The 27,246-nt window shown below is 42.3% G+C and overlaps 1 protein-coding gene across 1 annotated transcript in view; it reads left to right on the top strand.

Annotated features, from left to right (window-relative positions):
- MEGF11 (multiple EGF like domains 11) overlaps nucleotides 1-27,246 on the top strand; it is a 238,761-nt gene that overhangs the window by 170,419 nt on the left and 41,096 nt on the right. The window contains exons 13-17 of the mRNA XM_087745188.1: nucleotides 6,352-6,472; nucleotides 8,082-8,245; nucleotides 8,651-8,753; nucleotides 23,810-23,956; nucleotides 26,626-26,760. Coding sequence (XP_087601314.1) covers nucleotides 6,352-6,472; nucleotides 8,082-8,245; nucleotides 8,651-8,753; nucleotides 23,810-23,956; nucleotides 26,626-26,760 — 670 coding nt within the window. The remainder of the gene's footprint in view (nucleotides 1-6,351; nucleotides 6,473-8,081; nucleotides 8,246-8,650; nucleotides 8,754-23,809; nucleotides 23,957-26,625; nucleotides 26,761-27,246) is intronic.

Here is a 27,246-nt window from a genome sequence, read left to right as displayed (position 1 = left end):
TTGCTCTGAAACCCATACAGCCCTGGGACCGCAGGCTGAGTACTCCTTTTTTTTTTTTTTAAATAAAAATAAGCCAAATATACTGTTAATGTATCTCGGATCAATTGTGAGGCTGTGCAATGGGAAACAGAAGAACCCAGATGGGGGAACGAGAGGCTCTAGGGGCCCAACAGGCCAGAAATGAGAATCTGGCCCAGGTTCTTCTGTGGCCTTACATGTGTTACGCCAGTAGCAGCCTGTAGCAGGCCACAGCAAATATATTTGGGTTTATAAAACAGGAATCCACAAAGTTCGGCCAGATTTTGTACAAACAATTTGGAAAATAACAATCCACAGCTACTTTGTGGTAACTTTTAATTCTAATTAAATTCTTTTAATTCTTTTTAATTTTAACTTTAATTCTCCTCACAGTCAGTGCTCCTAGCTTTGCTTTTGCATAACAAAGGCTTTGGCTAGAACCAGTATAATGAAATTAAATAGTATTTAATAAAGTACTCTAAGTACTTAAAATTAACATTATTTATAATAATTTTACTTACTAATCTCTTTATAACAAATAAAGTTCCCATTTTGTTTGTGTGCATGCTTTGCTGAGTACTTTTGATCGAACACCAAATTTAAGAATTATTATCAGGATGACGAATTTTGAACTTGGCATTTACTGTGAAATTTACTGTATGAATTAGCATATTAGCACAAACTCAGAGGTGAAATAAAATGCTGACATCCATTTGTAAATGTTTGTAAATCCTTGTAAGATTATAGGAAGCAAAGCGGTGAGTTCTTCCCACTCCCAAAGGTATCTGTGCTTGGTCCTTATGGCATGTCCGGGTTTTACAGCATTCTCAGAGGACTGTGATGCCACTGAGGTGCAGATTGGGGAAAGCTTTGCAGATGGCTGTTGGAAGTGCTTTATGATTTAATGAAAGACTTCGGCGTTCAGGACTGCCAATGCTTGTGGTTTTGGCTGAGTCATGAGCTGCTAAGTCACTTTTTAAACATAAGAAAGCTCTTTCCCATCCTTTCCACCTTACCCCATCTTCTCCCATAAAAAGGGCAAAGGAAAAAGGAGACTGAATAAGGTCATCAGCGGTGTCATTGTGCCGTTTTAGATGTCTATCAAACCCTAGCATAACTATGTCTTATAGTGTTACAAAGTGGGTAGAGGAACATTTGTCAGTTCTTAGTAACAGTGATTACCTGCAAACTGAATGCTTGGCTTGTTCGGGGCACAAGATCCTTCCCCAACCTTTTTTCTGCATTTTATCATTAGCACCAATAATAGCATCTGCAGGGAGTAATTAGTAACACCCAGAGGGGAAAGGAATTCTGCCAGAGGACATCATTATGTCTGGAAAACTAAAGATGCTGTGTGGTAAGGTCATGAATAAATTGCTTGAGTCTAGGGTGGAGGAGAAGACCGATAAAAGTACGGTTTCCTGCTGCTGCTAATACGCTTATGAAGAGCACATTAATTTCCACTGGAACACCATTAGGGAAATTAGTTTGTTCTGACAGTTTGTGTTGCTGGATACCATATGTTTACCTTGAGGGAATGTTTATGGAGAACCACTTTGGGTTAATTGTAAATGTCACAATTAAATAAGTAAATATACAGAACTGTATCTGTGATCTGCATCAGTGCACAGACACTGTGTACCAGCACACTGGTGTGCCAGGTAATGTGTGTACATATATAAATATATGCTTTTATGTACCAAACCCATAACAAGCAGCTTATCTGGACACACAGACATCAGGTACAAACAGCACCTGCATTTTGTCTTTCTGACCTGTTTATCAGTACATACATATAGCACTGCACCATGCCCTTCTTTCTATTTAATGCCTGCACTGCGAGCTCTGAGAACAGAGCATCGAGCTTCCCTGTTGCTGGGGACAGGTGTTGCACCTCTAATTCATCTGGCACAAAAAAGGAGAGGAGGGTGAGAGGGAGGAAATCAGAGACGGTGTTAAAAATCTCAGATTAGCTGGAGTCACATTACAGATTATCAAAGGTTCAAATATGTTGCCTTTCAGTGTTGTCACTCCCCCCCTAATAATCTGCACAGGAGCTGAGGATTTTCAGCACCTTGACAGATGAAACCTTAAGAACACTTAAACAAACCTGTCACATAGGTCTTCATCACGCAAACTTGAGGCCAAGTTCAGTAACAGCCCTGTTAGTCCTCTGCATTGCAGAGGCCTTGAAAAATTGATTTTCTGTTTTGCCACTGACTTCAGTGGAACCAGGCTTTAGCCCTCCAAGGCAAATTTATTCCTATAGATTGTAGCTACTTCTGAAATTCTTAATTTCATATCCTTAAATAGTGAAACTTAGAGAGAGACCAGGTAGGAGTGCAGACTTTGCCGGGTGTTATTGACCATTGCTGGGTCATTAGCTCCCTTTATGGTCTGGAATACCCTTTTTTTTCCTTTGAAAATGCATCCCATGGATTTAAAGGCCTGATCCAAAATGTGCAGGAATAAATACAAATCTTTGTATTGAACACCAGAAAAGGATTTTAAAGGGAGCTGGTCGTTGTTTACAGCAGGAATGTATTTTTAACAGAAACAAGAAATCTAATCCGTTAGGGCAACATTAATCCAGGGAAAACACTTTCTGAACCGTCCAGAGCTTGTTAACACAGCTAACACCTAAGGCAGCAATGTGTCTTTAAGCTCTACTAATATTGTACAATAATAATTTTTGTGGAAGAAAATCTTCCCCTCTCCCTGAACAGAAACAAGACGTATTATTGACTGCCATCCGGAAAGATGTATGCTCTGGCCCTCGTGAGTCTATTAATATTTGATGCTGATGGATGTGAGCTGGCAGCCTGAGTTATTAATGGAGTCTGGTTCCTAGGACCTAACCCTCGATACATAGGGGAGAAATAACAATAACAAGAACTGTATGCCCAAACCTCTTGTGGTGCTACGAAAGTCTGTCATTTAGTCTCAGCAACAATTAGTTAGTATTTCTGAAGTACTTAAAGGTATGGAAGGTCATATAGGTGGTGTTAGTTACATTGCTGCCACCATTCGTTTTGATTTAAAGCTGACTTTTTAGGGTCCCAGGGATCACAGAGCCCTCACCTGTATCTTTGCTATGTTGGGATACTCCCATCAGATTTGGATTTCAAACAAAAAAAGGCGCACTCGTGTTAGCTTCTGCGCAGCTGTGTGAAGATGTGGGACGCCCCGTCCTTGGTGGGACCGAGGCGCCATCTCGCAGGCTGGGGCCAGGGCAGGTGCAGTGCAAAGCAGAGGGCAGGAACACGCTGCTTCACCCGCGCAGCCGGGCATTTACTGGAGCTGGCCCTGATCCCACAGCCCGTAAAGAAAGTTTTTCTATTGATTATGTTAGAGTCAGATTCGACCCCTGAAATTAGGAAATAATACACTGGATAGATCTCAGGGGTCTATTTTGATAAACTGGGCCTTCTAAGTGAAAATGATGAAGAAAATGAAGCACTTTTGAAAGTTTGTGATGTCCATATGGATCATTCTGACTTGGAAAATAGAGATGTAAAATACCAAGTTATTTATAGCCAGATTTCTTAATATAGTTTTAACATTTTCAGGGGTATAGGTTTGATTGAATTAACTACTCCTTCCTATCATGTATACCACATCCAGGCATTTCACTACTCTCATTAACCTCCTGATCTTAATAGAAAAAAGAATAATCAACATAAGGAACACAGCTGTTGATTAATTTTGCTAAATAAGATAGAAACATAAAGTACCATATTGCAAGAGTGAAGATTCAGTACACAACATTTGAAATCCATTTAAGAGACTATATAACTCATTAACAACTGGATAGATGTATACTGCGGCATTATTCACTTGGGCAGGTGGTGAGAGAGAGGTGGAATTTACATATCTTTAGCAGTACCTGAATGCATTTAATTTCATAGGTCATTCTCCCAAATCAAGTTCAAAATGTTAATAACGGGGCGTGCATTTATAATTAATAAAATCTTAGAGCCAGTGCTATAGTTCAAGTGCATTTTCCTCTCATGTAATTAAGAAGTTAAGTGTATTTGGCAGTTGTCACTCAGAGCTCTGAAGGTCTCGCTTGTCAAACCCGGGGATGGAAATCTCATTAAGCCAGCTATTTTTTCAGTTAAGGTTTGTTTGCAAAGCAAGTGCGTATAAGGTGGACAGCCAGAATGACCAACCTCTGTTAGTCCATAAAGTGTAGTATATTAAAGTAAATGCCAAAAGTCAAAGGCATGTTGAATAAAGATGAAACAGCCTGATGTTTAGCTTGCATACAGTACATTTTCTTTGGGATACCCGAAGTGTCTGTGTCTGACTGCCCTCCATGCACAGTAAGGCTGAAGAAAACTGGTGAATCCACACCAGCCTGTTGTGCGCGTGGCCAGGGAGAACTTGGCGCACAACACGAGCTGATCTGCGGTCACGGAGAGCCGGCTGAGGAGTTGGAAATCCACCTTCTGCTTCCCCCCGTGGCCCAGGTGCTGTTTTCGTTAATCTGGTTCCCAAGGGGATATTTTAGCTCCGCACTACCTCTTCTGCTTTCCTTTTCAAAGGAATTTTCTTTTACTTCTAGACCACTAGTTCAAATCCAGATAAGGTCAGTTGTCATAGAAATTATTAGCAGTACCGGCAGTTCTGTGTTGTACACGGAATGAGTTGGGAGTTTCATTCACACAAGATACAGCTTTCTAAGTGGCAATAATTGGCTGTCTAATTGCCACACACAGGAGAAAGGCAGAGGATTGATTAGGCGTGGAGACTGAATGCCCCTCTGCCATCCCGCTCGGCTCTGGGCTCCTGTAGCTCATTCTGTAGGCATGCTGGCAGGGTAATGAGGGGCAGCATGCTTTGGATATTCTGGCTGTCAAGGCAGCACCTTTTACTGCCAGGCCTTTTCAGGCCAACTTGTTTTACTCCACCAAGGTCAAAGATAGCATCTTTTGCAAACACCGCTTTCACTCAAAAATCAGAGAGTTGTAGGATTTACTTCTGAGCGGTACATATTTTAACCATTTCTTTTACTTTCCCCTAAACCAAAGTTTTTAGTATAAAATAGGATGAGTCATACTGGTGCTAGGCAGAACTGCTACAGCAAGCATATGGGGGTTTATGGTGCTCAGAAATCTGTTCATATTTCCTTTTACTCTCTCAGTGTCTGATGCTGTGATATACAGGCTCCTGGAGGTACTTGCCATGGTGTAGGGAAGCTGACATTTCATGCATTTATCTCCTGATAAATGGATCCTCCTATCAAACAGTGAAGCCTCTCACCTGCAAAAATACATTTTGACCAATATCTTTTCCCCTGAGCTATGGTATAGGTCACACTGTGCAATGTAGTTACTATTTAACTTTGGAGTAGGATAGCTTTCTCTGACATAGAACTAAATTATTAAAGTTTGACTCACTGAAGAAGTAAATTTAGGAGCTAATTTGTGATGTGAAAGTCAGGACTGCACAGAGAAGAAAAAGGAGCAAAAATACCTTGTATATGCTAACGTATGTGGACCTGACTGTGGGACTCAGTAAGTAGGTTTAAAGGAATTGTGCTCACATTTTAATTCTCTTGTTGTATCAGATGAACAATATTAGTAAGAACCGTGTCTCTCCTTTCAGCCACACAAGCTAATCAGTGCACACAGCATACCGTAATTTACTGTTGAAATATTCTATATTTCTGTAACATTTAAGTATTTACTCTCCCTCACTTTCCCCACACCTAAAGCAGAAATCGGGCAGAGGCTGTCTGTTCTGTGTTCTGCTCTGTGTGCCTCCTCTCTGACATATGTATCACTCCTCGTTCAGCGTTCCTCCTAAAGTCACAATCTCATGCAAATGAATTGAAAACAAATGCATGTACCAGCTACGCATCAAAAGGGTCTGATGCACCTGCCATGTAGTTTGCCTCTCTGCCGGCCTGTGGAAGATGAGCACGTACGAGATCCTTTACCTATTTAACAACACTATTCTTAGAATATATTTTCCAAGAAATGCAGAGCAATCTTTACACGGTTTCAGACTGTATATTTTGTGATTAGTGTTTCGTAAGTGATGTTTTGCTTAATGATCTAACATCTGTTCTAGGAGGTTTGTTTTTGTAACTTCCCCACCTCCTGCTGAATGAATGCCAGAAACTTGTCCCTTTCCTCCAAGTCAATCAAAGCACTAATTGCATCGTAATCATGGGAAGCAGTGGTGGCTGCTCAAGTGCTGAAGAGTCAGCAATCAACTCATAACACTCTGTTCACTGTTTCGAAAGAGAAAGCCTCCCTGTGCAGAGATGGGAATTTCCTGCAATTCAAATTTCTTTAGCTGACTCTGACTTTTTTTGGTTTGCAGGGAGATGACTGCACCATTACCTGCATGGCAGGAACCTACGGTACCAATTGCTCATCAGTTTGTAATTGCAAAAATGATGGCGCATGTTCCCCTGTGGATGGTCTGTGCTATTGCAAAGAAGGTAAACAAAATTCAGATTTAACAATTGTCTACAATTTGGCATCAATGCTTCTCCCCTTTTAAAGTGGCACAGCTGTGCAGTCAGTAACTCCACTATTTTCTTGTGCCTGTCAGTAATTCAACAGTCTGCCTGAGTATCAAAACTCAACAGGGGCTTGACTGTATGTTTTGTCTCTGCCCTGAACAGGGGCCAGGCTTAACTGCTCTGCTGCAAGAACAGGTCACAGAACTAAGTGTGCTGGCAGAGCCACAGCTCCTCTCCAAAGGAACTGCAAAGCAATCCCCAGACTGTTGGGGTTTTCACTCTGTCCCTTTGCTGCCCCATTTCTCCAGCACTCAAAAGCCCCTGTTCTCCCCTCCATGCCTAGGCTGACACAACTGGGCCAGGGAGCAGAGGCAGGCTCCTGCCTGTCTTTTCTTTAGCCCATTGCACTGGGCTGTGCCCAGCTGTGGTCATCCTCACCAGACCTGACCTCGACCTGCAGACCAACTGCCTGTCTCAACCTTGGACTGGTCTCATTCCCATAGGCTTTCCTGGTGGTCTGGGCTCCTGGCCGAGCCTGGCTGCCAACCCTACACTTGGGGACTGTGGGGTGGGCCCTGGCTGTCTGCCCTTGTTGCCTTCCTCAGCTCCTCGTCCTTGCTGTACCCTGACACTGTGACACTCCAGCCATGTGCAGGTATCCTCTGCTCCCCGAGCTGGCATGGGGTTGCAGGATGTGGCTGTCCTTTGTCTGGGGAAACAAGAAGTCTTGCTTGCTCCGGAGCCTGTCTGCAAGAGTCTTCTCTTCCCACACACGTGTCCATAACTCCCTTATGTGATTGATAGTGAGCGTAACCCATGTATCCTGTAATCACTTGAGAAATCTTGTACCGCTCCATAGCACAGTACCTCTTACATTCCCTGTGTAGCGGTGCCCTCCCCCAGAACACCAACATGAGCTATGCCTGTGTGGCTTGCATAAGCCCTAAAACAGAAGTGAGGCAAATAACGATAAAATCTGGCATTTCAAACATGAATTAATGGATCACTGTAGAACCCCATTTAATGACGGTGTATAAACCATGAGTTACTGCTCAACTCCATTACATACAGCTGCAGTGTAATGAAAGCCATTGTGCGGCGGGTAGTTAAGATTTGAGCCTTAATGGTTAGAAATTATGGCCTTGGTCCTTTTTTAGGTGTAATAGCTTCTTTATATTAAAGAGTGTTCTCAAAAAAATATGAGGGAAGAAACAGGCAGCATGGAATGGCAAGTTTCTTGCATTCTCGCTGATCAGCAGGTCTCCAGCCTGCCAGACACTACTGCGCTCTCTTGCTGCCCGAGCAGATTCTGGAGAGGCGTCAAACGCCTTAATCTGTTAAACAGCCAACACAGCGATACCTATGTTGCCCTTCTGTACATATAGATGCTGGTAGATGAAGTCGGGAGGTCATAATTAAAGGGTCAATCTTTGACCCCAAGGTAGTCTTAATTTACACGAAGATCAGGAGGAAACTGGTCCTAGAATCAAAGATCTGCCGTTTGCAAGCTGCCTTTCTTGCTGACTCTACCCTGCTTTTTTCATGAAAACATCTCAAATGCCGTTTCTCTCGTATGTTTCTTTAGGGTGGCAAGGAGTGGATTGCTCTATTCCATGTTCAAGTGGAAGCTGGGGTCTTAACTGTAACCAGACATGTTACTGCACAAACGGAGCAGCCTGCAGGCCGGCTGATGGCTTTTGTCTCTGCTCCCCTGGATGGCAAGGGGAGTACTGCGACCAGCCGTGCCCTGTAAGTACGACCGGGATGGTCTTGCATCCCCTTTAAAGCCACAGTGCACATAGATCTTCTAAGTGTACCATAGGTCAGTGTCTCACTTTGTCTATGGATATCTGAAGGAAATCATGTGTAAATAACAGATTGGGGATCCAGCAGTCAAGTAGATGTATTATACTTTGCATTATATTTTATATCGGAGCTATTGCCATGTTATCTGCATTTTCTTGAACATCATTTTTTAAAATGATTCCTCATTTGGTTCTATATAGAAATGTTAGGCACTGAGTTGTTTCTATCTTCTCTGTATGTTAATTTTAAAAATGCAACTCAGCATTAAGAGGGACATGATAGATGATTTTGCACATTTTAGAACAAAAACTGATTACTGAGAGACTTTTTTATTTATATTTTTGGAAGGATGGAACATATGGCCTTAATTGCAGTGAACGTTGTGACTGTAGCCATGCAGACGGGTGCGATCCTGTCACCGGTTATTGCTGCTGTCTTGCGGGCTGGACAGGTAAAATTAGCAATTGCCTTTGTAAACCTTGGGGGTTTTGTTCTGGGGGTTTTGGTGAGTTGTTTTGCTTTGCTGTTGCATCAGTTATAGCACTGGACTTGTGACTGCAAACTTTTAAATAATAGATTGAGACAAGATCAGCTGAACTTACCCATATTTAAATCACTCATGATGGTGACAATAATTGGCATTCATTAAATTTGTATTCAGATTAGTTGAAGATGGCTCCAAACCTGGAGCCAGATGTTAGCCTTCTGTAAAAAGAATCCTCAGGAGGGATGCAGATCATCTGGAAATCCTGCAGAGTTTTTCTCCTTGAATGGCCCTTTCCACGGGGGTGCAGTTGTGGTACGGTGACTCTTAGGCCCATCGTACCTAGGGATGCAGAGAGGTGTTTTCTGAATGCTGAGAGTCATTACAGCTGCTCCGTCGTACAAAACCCTGCTTTGTCACAAAACTTGGTCTTTACGCTTTTCTCATTTTCCTGTGCTTCTCATCACACAGAAGGGTAGTTATGGAGAGCAGATTAATGCTGGTTTGACAAAGAGTTCTCGTGATTACACAGAGGCAGAGAGGAATATCCAGTGAAGTCGGAGAGTCCAGGCTGGCAGTCTCAGTACAATCAGACCTGCACTTGACTCCATACTGATATGTCTCTTTGCCAGCTTTTGACAGCTAGCGTAACAGCAGCAGGGGGGCAAGTTATTGACCCAACCGGTATTTCGCACGTAGCTGCCTAAAATACTGGTTAATCTCCCTCAGCTCCCTGTAGAGGCCCTGGAGGGAAATAAACTTATATTCTTGCCCATAACTGCAGAACCACCAGTGGCACTGACAATCAAAACGCATTTGTATTAACAGCAATTCATTTGGGAAATGTAATTGTTTGTCAAACAAATACAGGTTGGAAGAAGGTAGGGAGCAAGGCAGGCTGATCAGGCAGCCAGCATTTGGGATACTGTCACCTCACCCCTTCATTTACGCTTTAAAGCAATGCATGCCTTCTGTTTCTAGTGGAGAGAACATCACCACAGCAGCTCAGCTCCTAGAAGCATGAAGCAAAAGCAATGAAATTATACCTAGAATGTATAATGGAAAAAATCTTTTAAGAATTAAATAAAATGCAAAAATAGGAAGTTCTACACTGCTAACAACAAAGCTACTTTTCAAAGATACTGGGCATGCATCCCCGAGAAGGGCATTTTTTCCCACAAGAAAATCCATGTCATAAGCTCACTTATAGCCCCTCCTCCCGCTTGCATTCTTCACTCACTGGACTGCATTTGTCTGTCTTTGAGCCTCTTTACCATCGGTATATCCATCTATCAGGCTTTAAAACTCTACTGTGCATTATTGATGATGATCAGAGTAACAGTCGGTAGGCTTTCCTGTAGTCACTGTGAGTTTCTTCAAGGGAGAAAATGTTTTTTAAAAGTACAGTAAATTAAAGAGATATATTTATACACACTTACTCTACAAGTTTATTGCACATCTTTCTGGATGTAGCATTCCAGAGGAAACTGCAGAAAATGTGCTTTGCAGACAATGCGGACTAAAAAGGTGTGGCTTTTTCTCAAAGGCATTTGCAACAAATACTCTGTACTTAATCCCATGCACGTCTGTAAATGTACATCAAATGCAGATACAAATTACTCCAAGTAAAGGTAAGAATAATTTCTGTGATATTCTTCTGGTTTTTAATTTCCATGTTTGGCAAGATAAATGTGTATTAACTTGCAGGGAATTTACTGCAAACCAAGCACTTTATCCTTCAGTGTGTCCCTGCAGTTCTGGAACTCCTTTCTTCATGATCATGTTTCAGGGAGGAAAATATTACATTCGTATTCGAGACCAGGTTGGAGTTGAGATGTTGACAGGGCTGTGTAAGGTGTGCACTGGAAATGCTGATAGACAGACAGAGCCAACGTGTTTTGTCAATTCTGCTTCCAATGTTTTCTCCACTTGGCTTACCACCACACACAAGGATAAATTCTGCTCATACTTGTTTGAAAGTATGTAATTTAAGAAACTCTTCAGCTAGATAATTATATTTTCATATTAAGGAGTATGCCGTCGGTGAAAGATTAATCTTATCTGTAGTTGTTGTGAACTGGGCCATGATGTGTATTGCAGTGCATTTTATAAATATGACGTGATAAATAATTCAGGCTTAAATTTTTGCTTTCTGAATTTGGTACTAATTAGGCATGGCCTGAAAAAGATCAGAAAAGTTCAGGATCATGGGACATCTGAAGGTTTTCCTGCCCACTCGCACCAGACAGAGAATTCACATGGCTTTCTGATCCTAATAGCCACAAAACTTCATCTGAAACAGCATATTCTGTATGTTCATGCCACACGTGGGACTCCCTCTTGATGTCAGCCTATGTAAAGATCAAGGGGAAGATTGAACCCATTTTCTTTAAAGTGGTTTTCAAGATGTTACTGATATAAACCTTCAGAGACCGAGAGATCGTAGGATTATGGAGGAAGACTGGGACAAGAAGAAAAAAGGCATGTAAAGAGTAGCATACAATGTAAGTTAATGGCAGTCTACCATCTTTTTACTATGTTATGACTGCCACCCATCAAGACTATTATTCAGGACAATGCCCTTCCGTGTGTACCAGCTGGGGGAAGGTAATTTTCAGGAGCTGAGTGTACCTGGCAGAGGGAAGATGATGAAGAGATTCCCGCATATCAGCCAGGAGAGCACAAAGCTGTGCGAAGCAGCTGTAAGCATAAATAAGCACACTGGCAACAAGCTGCTTAGAGACATGTACACACAGTTTTCATGAAGTTCAGTGGGGAATTGCACATGTGCAGCCAAAGGCAGAAATTAGACTCTGAGAAACAGATCAGATCTAAGGATGACTGTGCCCTGTCGTTATTGCTAAAAATTACCCAACCAGGTACACAGGCACATTGTATCACAAATGGCTTTGTAGATAGCATGGCAAGCATAACATTTGTGCTTAAAAGACCAAAACCACATTGGCAAAAGGCTCTCGCATGGTACAAGTGAAGTGAAACTTGTTCAAATGTGGGCCAAAATCGGATCTGTGACCTGCTGACGCAATGCAGAGCTGAATTTTCCTCCACATGGAGGAAATGTCGGATGCAATAACAGGGGCTCAGCTCTGGAGAACTCCAGCGTGCACCAATACTGCATACACGTAACCTCACATATATAAATAGTACCCTTGAAATCAAAAGAAGACGTGTTCCTATCTATTGCTAGGTTAAAAAGGAAAAGTGTAGCCCCCAACAGGATCAAGTCCTGACTGATTAGACTGATTGATTGTTTTCTGAAGATCAATAAGGGTCTCCCTTACTCCAGGTCTGCCATGCATTTTAGATGCATATCGCTCCTGTGCTTGCAGCTCTATGTGTGTATGTGTGCACACAGATACCTTAAAGCTCCCAACATACTAGTGATTTGTGGAAGAGGTGTCATTTTGTGTACGTTCAGGTTAAAATGAAAATGGAGTGCTTCGGTGCTAATTGCATTTGGTTAATTAGGGATCTTGCACACACTGAATCCGCAGAGAGAATGCAAGCACAGAAAAGCTGCGTGGTGGAGCATTTCCTGGAAGTCCTTTGCAAGCAAACAGGTCGTGGGGAAGCAGGCATCAGTCTCATCTCCCTCAGATGCAACATCCTCTCCTGGATGCTCAGTGACAGTGATAAGGTCATAAATTTCAATTAGGCTCCTCTTAATAAATAACCTGAAACTGGACAGAAAAGGACCGGCTGCCCCAGTAGCTTTGCTGAGTGGGTCAGAAGCTAGGGAGAACATGGGGAGGCAACGTTCCTCTGTTAGGTGTAATGCTGCGTGGCTTTGGAAATTACAGCTCCAACTAAGCCATGTGGGTTTTGCAAGCTGAACTGCAAACCTCATCAGCTTGGTCCTCTCTCCTCAAGGTGGCTGCTGGCAGCATGTTTTGTATCAGAAATGGCTTCCTCACAGATACCAACTCGTTATTACTACATAGCCTTCAGTTGGTTCACTCAGTACAACCCTCAGTAATTAAATTGGTCATAGCTGCAAGCCTGTCCTCTAATTTCTGGAGGTGCTCCCTTTGTGCTCGACCTGAGCCAGGTTAGCAGGACTCCCTGGGAAGCCAGACGCAGCCATTGCTCATCCTGTCTCTAAGACCCGAGTCTGTCTGTTTTCACAGCCAGATATCCCGCTCGCAAACAGGTTACAGAAAGGAAAGCCACAGGCCTGGCTGATATTCACAGCAAGCTCGTTCCCTCCCTGTAACAAGTCAATGTGCTTCAAGTTAATTGTGGCAGTGTGTATTTTGTTAACCTTTCAGATATTACAGTGGGATTAAATGGGAAGCGATCTGCGAGGGGATATATTCCATTCCTGTAAATGTTAAGGTCAGTTAAAATCCTGTTTATCTGAATTCCTTTAATCTGAAATCCTGTCTTATCCAAATCCTGGTTCCGGCTTTCTTTTTTTTTGTATCGTGCTCTGGTTTTTATAGAATGCTGCAGTCGCGATGCTATCTCAATTATCCACTGAACAAGTTGACTCAGTAGCTTTTCTCAATATCCAAAGCCGAAGTTTATTCAGTAGACATTAACATGCCAAAAACCTGTGGGGAAAATAGGATGGCACGATAGATGTAAGAAGGAAAATATAGAAGTGTGCATCTCATAGTTAATTATAAAAGAACCCCTCATAGATTTTCCTTAATTAATCAGGATGGTAAACACAGCTATGAAAATGATATATGCTGGTAAAGAAGAAACATCTAGTTATTGCGTTGGTACTTTTCACCTTCAGGCTTCATTCATGTCTCATAAGAGCAGCCTCCCTCTGTGCCGTTACATATGGGAAATCAAAATATATATTTCACTGTCCTTTATAACCTCAATAACTTTCATACGTTGCCAGCAACGTAAGCCCTAATTGTCTCTTATCACGTCCAGAAATATTGTACAGTAGTGGTGGTGGTCTCAAGTTGTAGGGATTTCCACGTGTGATTGTATAAGCAAGTTAATGGGGTCAGGAAACGTCGGCCGGTCACAGGTAAGGTGAGCTTTGAGGAATAAGACTTTGCGTTTGTGAGAATTTGCAGGCTGCGAGTGACATCTGCACTGTCACTCAAACACAGAAACATGTTTCTTCCCTCCTGTGGACACATTAATTCAGTAAAACTGATAAGCCTGTTACTCAAGGGAAGGCCTTTTTGAATTTTAAAGAAACAGTGACCACTTTGACGGTGAGCTCTAAGGTATTTTTAACTTCACTTTTTCTGAGTTCTTTGCAAAAAGGGGGGATAACTTTCAAGGAAAAAAAAAACCTTTCAATTTAACTTCCCATAAAATGCATTTGTTAATATGACTTCTCTTCCATTGCAGCAGTACCCAGTTCATAATCCTAGGGCCAAATCCTATCCTCAGCTGTACTAGGTTGAAGCCAAAATAATTCCATTGTCATTAATAGATCAACTCCAAGAGCATACCGATATGATTGGTAGCTGACTTTTCCACACATCTTTAAAACCAGAAAAAATCTAGGAGTTGTTTTATGCACCTACAGGTTTTTAGCGGAAGAGATCCACAGTATTTTAGAACTCATAATGTTGTGGGTTGGCTTTTTTTTTAAATCAGATTCGTGGTTTCTAATACAAAGCCTAAAATATCAGAATGGAGCAATAGTAAGTTCCTATTAAACATGCATTTTCTAGATGTCTAATCCCATTATCTAAACCATATTTTGCACTTATCACTTTTGGCAGTCTTATCCCAGATTTTTAACTTAATAATTTATTTCTGTGATTATTCTGTATCCTTACATTAGCTTTAAACAGACAGAAAAGCTAGACATTGTTAGAGCTAGTCTAAAATGGTGCATTTTAGCCTCCTTCTGGCCTCTGCCTTTCAAATGTGAAAATCTTTTCCATGTGAAAAGGTATGCTTACTCTCTGGATTCGACAAGTGCCCTTTAGTCTATGAATGTAACATACGCTTATTAGAAATTAGCTTTAATTTTTCATTGACTTAATTTCAAGTGAGTTGATAAGATTTTAATGTCAGGCTGTGCTTAAAAATTCTCTCTTTGACAGGAACCTTTAAGTATGGTTCCTGCTGATATAGGGCTAATTTTAAAAAATATGAATTATGAAGTTGTATCAAAGACTTCATTGATGTCCTGACACTAATTATGCCTGTGCATTCCTTGGCAGATATCTAGGGGGCTCCAGATCCTCATCTAAGTGAGGTTTAGTTGTGTTTGTCCTGCGCCAGATCTAGTATATATTTCACCTTTCATGAAATCAATTGGATTTTTGCTACTCATTCAGTGGCAGTCGGATCAGACCCTTAGACTATAATTAGAATCTGCAGTAAGCTTGCTGCTAAACTTAAGCATGCATGCAAATGATTGCAGTATTAGTCTTACAAACACAGAAGAGGTAGGAGTTCATTTATCTTTGTATTTATTTTCGGGTTTATTTTCATTTATTAAAGGACAGCTTTTCAATTTATGTGAAAAGATATAGCTTGGATGGCATCCTGGGTTATGCTAATTTAATGGGTTCTAAAAAAATGAAACTTGATGCTAGAGAGATTCAACCGTTTTCCATTTTAATATGGAGCCATTCTATATATAAGCTTGGCTGTGTGTACAATACGTTCACCTATAAATAAATGTGGGCAGGAAGCGGTGAAAAATTATTTGTGAACATTTCAGCAGACTAAATACTGGATGCTGGCATGCTGTGTGTGAAAGAAGAAAAAGGAAAGATCATTCAATAAACAGCCAGCAAGCTAAAATGTTGTATATATATGTTATTGGTGAAAGTGTTTGCAGTGACAAATGTTGTAAACATCTTCCTTCCCATTCTACACAAAGGAGAAAAGGTTGAAATTCAGTCAACGTTATTAAACACGAAAGGCTTGCACGCATTCAGATGTACAAGAGCTCTTGCTAAGCTGCGTTCTTAGCTCATGGCTTAGCTTGGGGGCTTGAATGTTTAAAAGTCAGGAAAGCAATACATTTTTTCCCACTTAGAAGTTCCTCCCTTACCTGCTGATGGTTTGCTTGGATCTTTCCCAGGTTTCCCTTCCTTCCTGGCCTGAAACTATGATGTCCAGAGTTTGAGAAGTAGTAGAAAGGAAGCGTCCTAAAGGTGAAGGAGGACTGTCTAGGACTTGACTTCTTTTAGTACTGTTTTCTTCAAGATCTGCCCTTTCTGCTTGTGGCAACTTTTCTTCCTGCAATAGTGCACCCTGGAGAATACCCTGTAGCAAAGGGAACCAGATGATCCTTAATTTTAGCAAACATTCTGCCTTACTCAATTTCTTGTGAGGTAGGTCTCTTGCCTCAAAAGCTTTTATTGCATAGATACCTTGAGTTGCATGATTCATATCTGGAGTTTTCTCTAGATAATTAAAAATAGGGGTACGATTAGTGCTCCACAGAGGTGCATTAGGCTGTAAGTATATTACTTTCAGAAAAACACTTACATTAATGGGTGCATAAATCGCCCATGCAATGATGAGAGAAGAGACAATTTAGAATTTTTCACTGGCTGCAGGGAAAGGCTTATTTGTCATTATTTAAGACCAGATCATGGAGCTTTCATTTAGACTGATGGGCTGTTATACACAGGAGTCATCACAGAATCATAGAATGGTTTGGGTTGGAAGGGACCTTAAAGATCATCTAGTTCCAAGCCCCCCGCCATGAGCAGGGACACCTTCGGCTAGACCAGGTTGCTCAAAGCCCCATCCAACCTGGCCTTGAACACTTCCAGGTATGGAGCATCCACAGCTTCTCTGGGCATCCTGTTCCAGTGCCTCACCACCCTCAGAGTAAAGAATTTCTTCCTTATATCTAATCTAAATCCACCCTCTTTCAGTCCAAAGCCATCACCCCTTGTCCTATCACTACATGCCCTTGTAAAAAGTCCCTCTCCAGCTCCTTGTTCATCCACGCAGGCCTCCTGGAGTTTTTGCCTGAGTTCCTCTTTGTTGGGATGCATTGCTCCTGTGCTTGGAGGAGGTGATCCTTGAATATTAATCAGCTTTCTTGGGCCCCTCTTCCCTCCAGGGCTTTATCCCATGGTGCTCTACCAAGCAGATCCCTGCAGAGGCCAAAGTCTGCTCTCCTGAAGTCCAGGTCAGTGAGCTTGCTGGGTGCCCTCCTTGGTGCCCTAAGGATCTTGAACTCCACCATTTCATGGTCACTGCAACCAAGGCTGCCCTTGAGCTTTACATTTCCCACCAGCCCCTCCTTGTTGGTGAGAACAAGGTCCAGCACATCTCCTCGTTGGCTCCTTTATCACTTGGAGAAGGAAGTTATCACCACCGCATTCCAGGAGCCTCCTGGATTGCTTATGCCCTGCCCTCCAACAGATGTCGGGGTGGTTGAATGGTCCCCCATGAGGACCAGGGCTTGTGAACGTGAGGCTGCTCCTATCTGTCTATAGAAGGCCTCATCCTCTCAGTCTTCCTGGTTGGGTGGCCTGTAGCAGACCCCCACTATAATGTCACCTGTCCCTGCCCTCCCTTCAGTCCTGACCCATAGGCTCTCGGTCGGCTCCTCACCCACCCCCAGGCAGAGCTCCATGCACTCCAGCTGGCCATTGACACAGAGGGTGACAGCCCCTCCTCGTCTCCCCTGCCTGTCCTTCCTAAAGAGCCTGTATCCTTCCGTTCCAACCCTCCAGCCACAGGAGCCATCCCACCACGTCTCCGTGATGGCAATAAGATCACAGCCCTGCAGGCGTGCGCACGTCTCTAACTCCTCTCGTTCATTCCCCACGCTCCGTGCGTTTGCATAGGGGCATTTAAGTTGGGCCCCCGATGAAGCTGACTCCCTGGCTGGAGCGGCTGGAATCCCTTTGTGCTGCCCTTCAGGTGCTCTCTGCTGAGCTTTGATCCTTCTCCAGGCTCTGGGCATCCATTGCTGGCACTGGAATCCAACTGGTAGGAGTGGGATGGATTGAGGTTCCCCTCCTCCAGCAACTTTAACTTAAAGCCCTCTTCACCACCTTGGCAAGCCTATGACCGAAGACGCTCTTCCCCTTCTCCGAGTCACCCCTCTGAAGCCCACCAGTGAACAATGCTTAGCAAGGTACGTAAGGGCTCCACCGCACCAATTCGAAAAAAAAATCAGTTAGAAAAGCATTTTGAGAACACCACAAAAGTTCATAGATAATGTGAATGTGGCTGCTGTTATCTCTGTTGAATTGATTCACTATATAAAAACAAAAATAGGTTATTTGCAGACTGGATGAGCAGCCATCAATTCTTAATGTTTCCATTTAATTTTATGAGAGATCCCTTTATGTTTTCTTCTATCTGCTGCCCTCCCCAAGCAGATTTTCTTGTTCTTTAGCATCCTTAAATGCTGAGCTGTCACAAATCGTGCTGTGGTGCTTCTGACTGGATCTGAGTCGAATACTTCAGGGTTTGCCTCAGGTAGGAATAAATATGAAGATGCAAACAGTGATAGAAAAGCATCAAGTATTCTTTATGAACTCTTGTTCGTATGCTGTCATAACACCTTCTGAACAGCTGATCCAGAGCTAATTGGACAGTTCTTTCTTATGTTCTTATTGAATTCTCTTTTACCTTTTATAGACTGAAGCAGCAAAATATTCACTACTTACTTAGGAAAGCATGCTGATCTGATCTCAGACACAAAGCTGAGTTAAACAGAATTTATAGGGAAAACAGAAATGTAACAGTAATAAGCGTACTGGGGAAAGAGGAGAGAATAAGGTTAAAGAAAACATGAATGTATGATAATAGAAATCATTATCAGAAATAAAAGCATGAATTAAGAGGCCAAGGCAAGATGTCCAGGTGACCTCAGTGGACTCTGGCCTGGCCCTGGCATGACAGCCACATGCCTAGGAACCCCTCCAGGGCTGGCAGCTTGGTGGGAGATGCGCTACAGATGCCGAAGGGACCGCTGCAGGCGGGACAGTCCTGCGTGATGGAGACCGCAGGGATGGTAGCACGTGAAGGAGCAGCCCGTTTTAGAGATCACATTCAGCGATACATTCCCATACCTCTTTTCAGCACGATCAGGCGCTTGCTGGCCCACTTTCTGCAATGACTGATCTAAAACGGCCTTGCAGCTATAATCATTAGGCTATTTTCTGCTATTGAAGCAGTATTGCTACTGTTGTGGTTTTGCCGTTATGTGCTGTGTCAACAGGTAGGCAAACCACCACTAAGAATTAGCATTGCCAAAGACAAAAGCTACCAGGCGGTCCAGATCAAAGCCAAGTGTGACTCACCAAACTTCAGGCCTCCACTGTATTGCCTGCATAAATCCAATGCCTATTTCTGCATAAAAAGCGGTTCTTTCCAAAGCTATTCAAATGCCAGAAATAAGAGATTATTATGACTTCATGTCATGTTGAAAGACAGGTGGAGGAGAGCACAATGTTTGTGTTGGATTCAAATGTCTGCTGAAATCATTCCTGTCATTGCTAATTGATGTTGCATCTGTCTTTAGATTGTGACTATTGAAAAAAAAAAAAAAGCTGAAGATCTTATTCAGAGAAATAATTACAGTTGTACACTGGTAGATATAAAAATAAAGTACATGGGGGGAAGGGAGCTACATACTATAATTTATCAAATTCCTGCGTCCCTGAAAAATAATTAGATGCTGGGCAGCACACAGGCCCTGCTGCAGAGGCTACTGTCAGGGGATAGCAGTGGTCAAAAATAGGCTACCGGTTCTCGTTTATTCCATCCATTTTTGCTCTTCTATTGTGTTTGGAGTATTAGTTTCCAACTATCTAGAGACAAGGCAGAAAAACAATGGCAGGCTTTATTAAGAGCTAGAGACCTAATCCCCAAGCACGAGTGCAATTGCACAAGTAAAGCTGGAGAGGGAAAAAAGGGAATTCTACTTATGTCTGGCTTTCAGGAGTTTCACCCTCCAAAGTCCTTCAGTGTGATATAGTTACAGGCAGTACTAAATCTGCATTACTTTGACAAACTTTCATTGAAGCCATTGAAGATTATTAATGGAAGCAGTACATGAAGTAGCTCTTCAATAGATGCCTTACATCCCAGTTGTATGGCTTGGGGTTGGATTTTTTTTTCATTTTTCTTGCTCCTTTTCATAATGGTTTTGTGGATGTTAGCTGAATCTTTCACAGCCCAATTTGTAAATTTTAATACAAAGATCCGACTCCATCTGGCAGAAATTTATGCTGCTCCATGTAAGCCAGGCACAAGCTTACATCACATGGAGTCACCCGACAGACACCTCTCTAGCCACTCTGCAGCAGAACTGCGCTACAATATATGAGATATATTATTACCATACAACATATGTGACTTGAGGAGTTTCCGTCAGCCAGTGCTCTTGCCAGACACACTTCCTCCTCTACCTCTGTCCCTGCTGCTTTCCTTTACCAAGATACCGTCTTCAGCTCTGCATCGGAAGATCCCTGCACAACCCGACTGCTTCACCCTCGGGAAGCCTGTACTTGAGATCCGCCAGATACTCCCGATGTCCCAGGCAGCAGCTGTTTTGCCACTTGGTAGTAAATTATCCTGGAAGGGCCCTTAAGGAGACAGAGCTTGGAACAGCTCTCCCATGCAGTTGTCCCTTAAAAGAGTGCACCCATGACTGCTCTGGCGGGTTAAGTTCATTCCAGATTGTGTTTTTCACAGCATACACACAGCAATTCAGGCGCTTAGTGCTGTTTTTCCTACCCACTGTGTGTGCAGAGGAAGACGGTGTGGGGAAGGGGGAGTGAAGCCACTCCCGGGACTGTCAGCTAAATCCCGTGTACAGAGCACTCCAAAGGCCAGCAGTGGAAATCCTACCGGAGAGCAGACAGTGTTTGCGGAAATCCAGTACCCTGAATCCACTCTGGGACACGGAGGTTTTGTGGCTGCTGTTTCACAGGCTGAATCACAAGCCTCAGCAGACTCTGCCCTTACCTTGGCTCTGGATCACTGCATGAGAGTGCAAATGTCCTTTGCCCACGTAGAGTGGATAACTATAATTTTATGTAAGTTATGTGAATTTCATTTTCAGTTCACCCCCAGAACATTGTTTAAGAAGGTCTTGGAAGTGTAATTTCATACCAGTATCTGCAATTGTGAGCCACAGCCTCAGGCAGTAAGATATTTTCCTGGTATCTAGGCAATAGAGCTTATGTATAGAACTGCTTCCTGCAGCTTCAAGGACTCCTTCTTCTGATAGTTGTCCTTCTAATTTCTACATCATGCTTGTGAAGCAAGGAATTTGTTCATACATTAGGAATCTGTGGTTGTAACATGAAATAATAGAGAGATGTGTCAACTTCTTCAGCATTTTTTATATTTCTGGAAATTGAAAACTAATTGCTTAACAATCAGAAATGTTGATCAGCAAGTTCCTACGTAAATATTAAAGTTTTACGTTAAAGAAGCTTGCTGCTTCACTGACTCCCGATTCTAAAGTAGCTGGGAGGGATGGACTCCCCCTTCATATGCTGTCAAGTTAGGGAATTGTAGGATTAAGGTGCTTTTTTTTAGCACAATTCCATAAGACATGCATGTCCAGATGCAATTTTAACTTTTCATTTACATTTGCAATTCAATGTGTGTAGGAGCCTCCAAAAATGAAGTCTTCCATGAGAATTAACTTAGAGTAATACAAAGTAATAAAAATTGATTGCGGCACCTTCTCGGTTGTCTTCTGAAAATTTATAAATAAATAACTGCTGTAATGGGTATCGGTGTCTTCTAGAAGGTTTCCTTTTCCCCCCTTTACATTGCGTTGCAACAATTGGCTTCACAATGACTCATTGCCTTCGTTAGGAGCGGGAAGACATCCCTCATTATTCATTACTAAAGGAAGGACTTTGCTGCTGCAAAGAACAGCCATGGCATTCTAATTCAGCCACCTTTCAAGAGCAAGGAGTCGATGTCATTCTTCCCCAAACTTTGCCAAAACAGAAAAGAAATAATGCTGTTTAATTGTCTCCGTTTATAAATAGCCCGTTCGCAATGAGAGAATTGTATTTTTAATGCTGCAGCCAGGAGGAAAAGACACACATTTTTCTACATTTGTGCCGGAATTTCATTTCTGGGGGCTCGCGCTGAGACTCTCAAAACTATAAATGATCAGATATATGTATGTATAAATATGAAATGCATTTATTTATTTATGATTTATTGTATGACTTTTTAATTAGAGTACTGTAGATGTATTGCAGAAATGCACACACAAAGCACTTACTGTTTAAGTAATCCGAGGATATATCTGATTTCAAAGGGAGTAGGGAAGATTGTATGAAAATAATTGTTTTTCTTGATTTTACTAATACAAACGTTCCTTGTCTCTTTTTGCATTCCTTTTTTTCAGGTTTATTTACTTAGATATTAAGGGATTGAGCTTGTATTATGTTTTTAGTGTATTTTAATGTGGTTTTTATTAAGCTCTACAGCATGGACCATGCCTCTTTATAAATAAAGCTATGATCATGTATTACTAGAAACCCTATTTCAAACAGTACTTTTGCCGGACTTGGTCAAGATTTTCTAGGAAGGGACATTATAATTGTGTGATTAATCTTCAGAAAAGGGAAATTTTGGCTCTGCAGTATTTCTTACTGTATTAACTTCAGAGATTTATAAAACCAACTTGAAACTGCACTGTAAGTGTGTTTATAATGACTTTTAGCTGATTTAATAATCCTCAAAGTTTGGTGACTGTACAGATCACAGCTTCACAAATACAGTCCATTACCTGTAGCATCCAGATGAAGTTATCAGAGGTGGAAGAAATTACTTGGGATTGTATTTCTCCTCAGCGATGCACTAATCCAACCTCTGGCTGAGGCTGGGGCTCTCAGAGCCCTTGTCTGCATTTATCCCATTATGCAGTGGGGACATGTGCATGGATGATAAAGAACCTCTTCATGTTGAAAGTCTAGCTAGGCCATGTCTATACCATCAAATCTTGGTGGCGCGGTTGTAAGGCACCCGGTGTGGTAATGTCGTTAGGAAAATTTTCAAGCCAGTCTGTGACTCATTTTTTCTGTTGTTATCAGTACCTACAGTGTGCTGCTGCTAATGCCACTCCCTGCAGCTGGCAGTGCTTAATGTCTCTCTTAGTTCATGATCCTGCAAACCTTTTTCAATCCAAGGAGGTCTTGATCACGCAAATAGCTCTGCTAATTGCAGGTATTGGTACTGCCTTACCCCGGTGGAGTAAGAGCCTCTCGGCCAAGTAATGGTGTGCAGGATCAAATCCTTAGATTACATTTATATGTGACAAGCCATGGCACAGGGTTGTTTTTAAAAGTCACCACTTAAAACAAAACCAGTTGAAACTATGCCAGAAGCCCCATGTTAAGCTTTCTGGCTGTGTGCTTCTTTCAGTGTTTCCAAGCTTTGCTTTTCATAATAATAAATATCAAACAACAACCCTGGGAATCACTGGGAGCTGGATTGGCAGGTCTCAGTCTCCATTTAACATGCAAATGATCAGCCTGTGCCCACATATGGCCACTTGCTAGATCAGAACTCGGTTCATTAACACAGAACTCGGAGAGCTCTGGGTGGCTGTGGGGCATGAGCATAACAACCCAGAGCACGGTGCTTTAAGCCAGGAAGCGAACAACGTGCAGCAGAGAAGTGGATTGACATGTGTTCAAGAATCCAAATACTGGACGTGTTTTTGCAGAATCCTGATTTTTCTTTTTTTGGTCTTCCAATTCACAATAGTTAGGTAATCAGGCTTCAATCAACTGCATATTTCCAGACCAGTTATTTGAGATATTTTGTGACTTTAAAGCAATTCCTGACCTTCATCTCTCAGGTGACATGCAGAGTTTCTATAATGGTGCTAAGGACTGAACAGGAGCCCACTAACACCTACAGAATTCACCTCTCTGGCATTTTCTTAATTTTCACTTTATTAAGCAGATAAAAGGATAGCTATTTCCTTTCCACGCTCCCTTGTTTGCTCTGTGATGTACTGTGAGATATCAGTCCAGTCAAACATTTCTTTGATCAACGAGCAGAGTAAGCTGCGTGAAACCTAACGTGTGCCTTTACATCTTTAGGCATCCACTGCGACAATATATGCACCCAGGGCCGCTGGGGACCAAACTGCTCCATCTCCTGTAACTGTGAGAACGGGGGATCCTGCTCCCCAGAGGATGGCACCTGTGACTGTGCGCCAGGATACAGAGGACCCTTGTGCCAGAGAAGTAAGATTTTCCATAGATGTGGTGGCAGAAGCAAAGCAGGTAGAAATGCTCATTTATGACACCAGAGAGACAGAGCCAAAGGTTTCTGAGCTGCTTTAGCTCATGACTTCCTAAGGGCAAAAGCTAGCCTAAAACATGCTTCTTGATCAAGAGGTCAACACTCTACTGCATTGAGTCGTGCCTTGTGTTTCTTCTTCTGGCCTTCCACAGCACCTGGAGCTCACAGGTGACCTGAAAGAAGGAGCAACACCTTTACATACCAAAGTTGGCAGGATCTGGGCAAAAACAGATTTACAGTTAAGTGGTGGTAAACTACAGGATACCTATTGAACAGTCAGCTACGACCCATCACATAATGACAAGTGGATGAGTGCTGGCTATCAAAATAACAAGACAATGTTTTCTTATATGCCAGAAAAAGAAACACAGCAGCCTGAAATAGCTCCTGTCTGATGCTCTGCTGCTGCATATTAAAATGTGCCAAGGAGATAAAAATCCTCTCATTTGCTTTATCTGGGAAGCTGCATTTGCCCCTTAGGGACCCTTATTCACTGATCCAAACTACACGCAACCTTCTTCCTGTGTAAACAAGAAATGGATTTGTCTTTCTTTTCTGCAGCAGCTCTTGTTCTTCCTGTAAGACACTCCACATGCCCAGTTCATATATCCCCTTTGATTTCACCAGTTACACTTGACATTAGAACACACTCATCTCTAAAAATAATTTGTAGGTGACAGTTTTTATTTAAAGCCATTATAACAATGACCTCTAGCACTGCTGTAGTTAATGGCCTATAAGCATTTCCATTATAAACCCCAATTTCCAGGTGCTTCAGCATATCTATATAGCTGTAAAACCACTCTCCAAGGCTAAAGTGTGGTGCTCAGAGCTTCAGGGAATTGGGGAAGAAATTGTTTTACAAATTTGAAACCCTAAGAGTGCGAAACTTCCAGAAGTTAATAGTTTCTGACCTTTCTGAGATGAAAAAAAACAGCTTAGTTTTATCAGCTGATGGCATGTAGGCTACAAGAGGCAAACCATGTCCCCAGCTTGCAGCTTCACTAATCAGGCTGCTCTCCGAGGACATTTGCTGAGGACCTAAAGGGGAGACATTTTCCTCCCCACTGGGGTGACAGCAGAGGGGTTCTGTGGATGCTTCTGCTATTGCCTCGTGTTGCTGAAATGCCTCTCTTCAATATACAGCCAGGGAATTCAGCTTGCTCCCACCTCTTCTGTGAGATTCAGGCTCAAGACTACCTGGTGAAGAGGACACTTTGTAGGTGAAGGTAGCTTTAGCCTGCTAAGTTTGCTCTCAGAATCATTCCCATTTTTCTCTTGGAAATTCATTTAGGAACAGAATTTAGCCTGTAAAGGGCAGTACTGAGGATGATACCCAGCCAGCTTGTTCTGTCTCTGTAGTCAGGATTACATGAGACACCGGGATAGTTTACTGCTCCTAGGCCTGCAGAAATGTCCCCAGGAATGATCCAGGTTGGTTTATAGCTAATGCATCATCAACAAGCCTGCCAGCTAAGTTCCAGCTGGAAATCTGCAGTAGTGTAAGAACCTGACACCCTCTGTGAACATACGGACCAAGACAAAAATTCTCATTCAGTGAAAAAACAGAACGGACATGATATAGTAACCACTGAGGCAGAACTATATAGCAAAGAATCACAGGAGTAAAAATAAAAACATATAAAGTCATTTTTACAGTTACTCACTGCAATTTAACATTTCTTTGTGCTTATCTGTCACAGTGAGTGTTTGGACAGCGAATGGTTTTTCATTCTACATGTGCTTAGAAGCGACAATACGCGTTTATAAGAGATACTGAGCCATAATCTTGGCACTATACCTTATGTACAAGTTCCATAATAATTTCAATTCAGGTTTTAAGCAAATTAAGCACACAGTTCATGACAAGTTTACTCAGCTATCCGGTGTGATTACTGATGCAAATTAGGTGATTTTATATGCTGTTACCGTAATTACCATTTTTAGATTCTGTTCTTCACTGATGGATGCTGCTCCTGCAATGGCATGTATAAACTGCCTGTCCCAATTGAACACAGGTATCTCACCTAATACGTTTAGAAATCAGCTTTTGACATGGTTGTTTAGATGTAAAATATTGAGAGTTTCCTAATACACCTTCTCTGATTTCTTAGCTTAATTTCCACAGGAAACTGCATTCTGAGTTTCTGTTGTCTGTACGTGTGTGAGTGTTTCTCTTCCTACCTATATTAAAAGCTTTGGAATGTGTGTTATTAACTGTAACTGCCAGTGGGCTATGAGGTCTTGAACATCTTAAACTCCCATGTTTTGTAAAAAAGTTTAGCTGGAGCAGGCTAGAGAGACTCCAATTAGTGTCTTGAGAGAGAGCAAGGCTGCTGAGAGCGCTCTGCTGTATTATTAAATAGCCAAGGACTTACATGAGGTAGGATGGTCTGAATGTTTGAACCACAGGAGCAGTTTTACTCACAGCTCGCACTTTATTAGACATGGAATAATCCGACAGGCTTCATAATTTCAGCTGTTCACAAAACTGTGTTTTTATAAATTAAGAAATATTGGTTTGGAATTAAGACAGAGAGAGAATTCTCAAGCTCTCAGCAATGAGAAATCTTCTGAAAACCTGTGACAGCTTATTTTGTTTTGTCTTCAGTTTGTCCCCCTGGCTTTTATGGGCACCACTGCAGTCAGCCATGCCCTCAGTGTGTGCACAGCAGCGGGCCTTGTCACCACGTGTCAGGACACTGCGATTGCTTGCCTGGATTCTTTGGCGTTCTCTGCAACCAAGGTACGGAGCCCAAGGCCCCCAGATGCCACCTCCTTTCCTAAGTTTCTGTGTCTGTGACTTTGCAGCAAGACCGGTTACATGGTTCCTGCCTTTCTTCCTTGTTTCAGCAGTTTAGATCCCAAGAAATTCCTTACTTCAGAGGGAAAACGCAAATAGGTACTTAGTCACCCTTTTGTAAATATGATGTGCTCCTGCTTTCATAAATAAAACAGGTCTGCTGCTCTGTATTGAAATGAATATGGAATGAGACACCTGCTGTAAAAGTATATCAGCTATCCAACGGCTTCATTTTCCTTTCTGCTAAGCCTGCCATATCCTAAATGTTGATGGCACCTTCATGCACTCTTTTCAGCAGGAGGTAAAGGCCAGCTCAGGTACACAAGCCCAAACACCCAGTTAATGCATGGAACCTTATTTACACTGTCTAGGACCTGACTGGGAATAGCTAAAATCATGCGCACCCAAACACAAGGGCAGGAGACAGAA

This window comes from Nipponia nippon, unplaced genomic scaffold (assembly GCF_047370975.1).
Source record: "Nipponia nippon isolate SJK-2023a ecotype South Korea unplaced genomic scaffold, ASM4737097v1 scaffold_9, whole genome shotgun sequence".
NCBI classification, from domain to species: Eukaryota; Metazoa; Chordata; class Aves; order Pelecaniformes; family Threskiornithidae; genus Nipponia; species Nipponia nippon.
The sequence above is the reverse complement of the archived record's forward strand: the minus strand, read 5'-3'. Positions and strand labels throughout refer to the sequence as shown.